At 34.8% G+C, this 2,442-nt stretch overlaps 1 protein-coding gene across 1 annotated transcript in view; it reads right to left on the bottom strand.

Moving 5' to 3' along the window:
* Positions 1–1,581: 1,581 nt before the first annotated feature.
* Positions 1,582–2,442, bottom strand: part of LOC106685797 (fibronectin type 3 and ankyrin repeat domains protein 1) — a 12,313-nt gene continuing 11,452 nt past the window's right edge. The window contains exon 6 of the mRNA XM_024360425.2: positions 1,582–2,007. Coding sequence (XP_024216193.1) covers positions 1,736–2,007 — 272 coding nt within the window. The 3' untranslated portion in view covers positions 1,582–1,735. The remainder of the gene's footprint in view (positions 2,008–2,442) is intronic.

The following is a 2,442-nucleotide window of genomic DNA, read 5'->3' as shown; positions in this document are numbered from 1 at the left end:
CGAGGTCGTCTGTAGACACAGGTGAACATGTGAAGATGTTTAAATCGTACGACCACTGTGACTAGGTTGACGCCACTCGGTTCGGGATGCTCCTAGACGGTATGTCCCTCCTGACCAAGATCATAGCTCCTTCACGATCTCCGGGGAGGCACGCCTCTCGGTATGCGGTGTGGCCTTGAAATTACATCCGAGACGAAGTGGAGAGTATCGTGAAGGTCTATGCTGCTGCATAAGAAGATTTAATTCAGCCTACTTAGGTGAGAGGCCTCTGACATTATAGTTAATGACTAAGTGTTCAGTCATAGTGGCGAGCTAGGATCTTGCGCATCATCTCCATGAGCATGGTCACCATCCCATCATCTGGTCCATGTGGGCGCAGAGTTGATCCATAACTGGCATTGAGGCATTGGACACCGGAGCAGGCTGGGTTGCCAGCTGTTGAGTCCCCTGAGTGGGGGATCCTCCCATCAGTTCGGTGAAGGCGCTGTCGCTCTGGACCATCTTGCTGGGCAGTTGTCTTCTGGGCTGCAGTGGTGGTAGTGCCCGGGGCTTCCCTCGTTACCCTCCTCTTCTCCAACAGGTCTATTCTCACAGGGCACTCCTTCGAGGAATAATTACCAGGACAAAAAATAATAACCATCAGTGGGGTAATCATTCTGTTAAATCTAAAAAGGCCGATGACAGGCACTGTCTGTGAGAACATACTTATTTGTGATTCAATATATTCCTCTTGGCCAACTTTCTTTATTGGTTCAAAGTAATTACAGTTGTGATGTTATTAACATGTATATAATAAAAGATTACTAACATATTACAAAAAATAAATGAATACAATAAAGATAATTTGTATAAAAAATCATGAGTGGCGCTTCTAGGTGACACTGCTTGAAGCTCCTTGTTTCGGCGGGAAGTGCTAACGATGTTAGTATGGTCGGTCTCGGATAGACAGCGCCGCTACAGTAATGATCGACTATGCCCGAACACTAATTTGACAACAGACTGATACGAAACCAACTATTTTCTCATATGTACAAAAAGTAAAATGTCAGTAAAAAATTTTAAACTCTAGAAACATTTTTTTTTGCCATTTTCTGCATAAATATAAATCTTCCATTCGTTCCGTAGTGAGGTATACCCTTTTTTTCGACTTCTGACTGTTTTTCTTATTATTTAACATTGTCTTTTATCTATAAATATTAACTGTTCTATTTTCTCTTCTCTGCTTAATCAACACGAGGAGGCCCCTCACCTCTAGATATTTTCTAGTAGAATTCCTATGGAACGGACACTCACAACAAGATAAGTATTTCACCGCAACCTTGAAGTACCACTGATAGAAAAAGGTAATATTCAATTTGAATTATGTAACTATACGTAATGCATCCATTAATTTAATTTTTTTTTCTGTTTCAGAGGAATCATGGGAAAAAAAGGAAGTGAGGTAGCGAAAAATAAAGTATGAATGAACCAATGTTATCTATATCATCACATATTTTTCAGAAATTGTTTAAAATTTTAAAATAATAGTTGTGAGGTCACATAAGGATGAAAATTATAAATACAATTTCATTTATTCACATATTTTGGATCACCTAATTCTATTTATAAATAAATAATACTAGTGATAAGGAGAATGCATTGATTTAAATATCGGTTAATCTCTATACATAGTGTTATTACATCACTCATCAATCTTGTTATTGTTTTCTAAAGCTTCTTGATTGCATATTTCATTTTATGCAGCCTTTTCTTTTTGAATCATTGAAGTACCTTCTTCAATAATTCTTTCACCACATTGAATGGAATTGCTCATATCTGCATGGTTTTCTATTTTTTCTTTTGCTTTTTTCATCTTATCTTCGTAATTCGAAAGAATATAAATAAAGCATTTGTTTCCTCCCAGCTTGGCCAAACTTAAAGCAGTTTTTCCATTTTTATCTTCAGTAAAAATATCTGCTTTGTTGGATAAGAGCTCTTCGATGACCTCGACACTAGAGTTCAATACAACTGCAACAAATTGAAGAATATTATTTAATACATAAGATAAATTATTAAATATGATATCAAATATAAATAGTTATTTAATTTCTTAATAATATTCATTTATAAAGAAAAAATCCTTTGTTAAATCATTTTCTTTTTTGGAAGATAATATATGCATGACATTAATCGATTTTTTTCTACTTGGGTAGTGAGTTAGTATCGTACTTCAAATATTTTCAAGAGTCAGTAAATGAATAACACAATAATTAACATCAATTACAAGCTTCCAGAAGTTATTTAACACTGAAATATAAATAGAAATCTATAAATATGTATTCGACATTTCATAATTATAAATGCATTTTAATCAGAGAAGAAAAGGTTATAACATTTCAAACAGTGAACATAAACAGAAGAAATAGTTTATAAACATAAATGAGAAAACAAAATAACGGAAAA

This window comes from Halyomorpha halys, unplaced genomic scaffold (assembly GCF_000696795.3).
Source record: "Halyomorpha halys isolate HHAL.00 unplaced genomic scaffold, Hhal_1.1 Scaffold34.1, whole genome shotgun sequence".
NCBI lineage: Eukaryota > Metazoa > Arthropoda > Insecta > Hemiptera > Pentatomidae > Halyomorpha > Halyomorpha halys.
The sequence above is the reverse complement of the archived record's forward strand: the minus strand, read 5'-3'. Positions and strand labels throughout refer to the sequence as shown.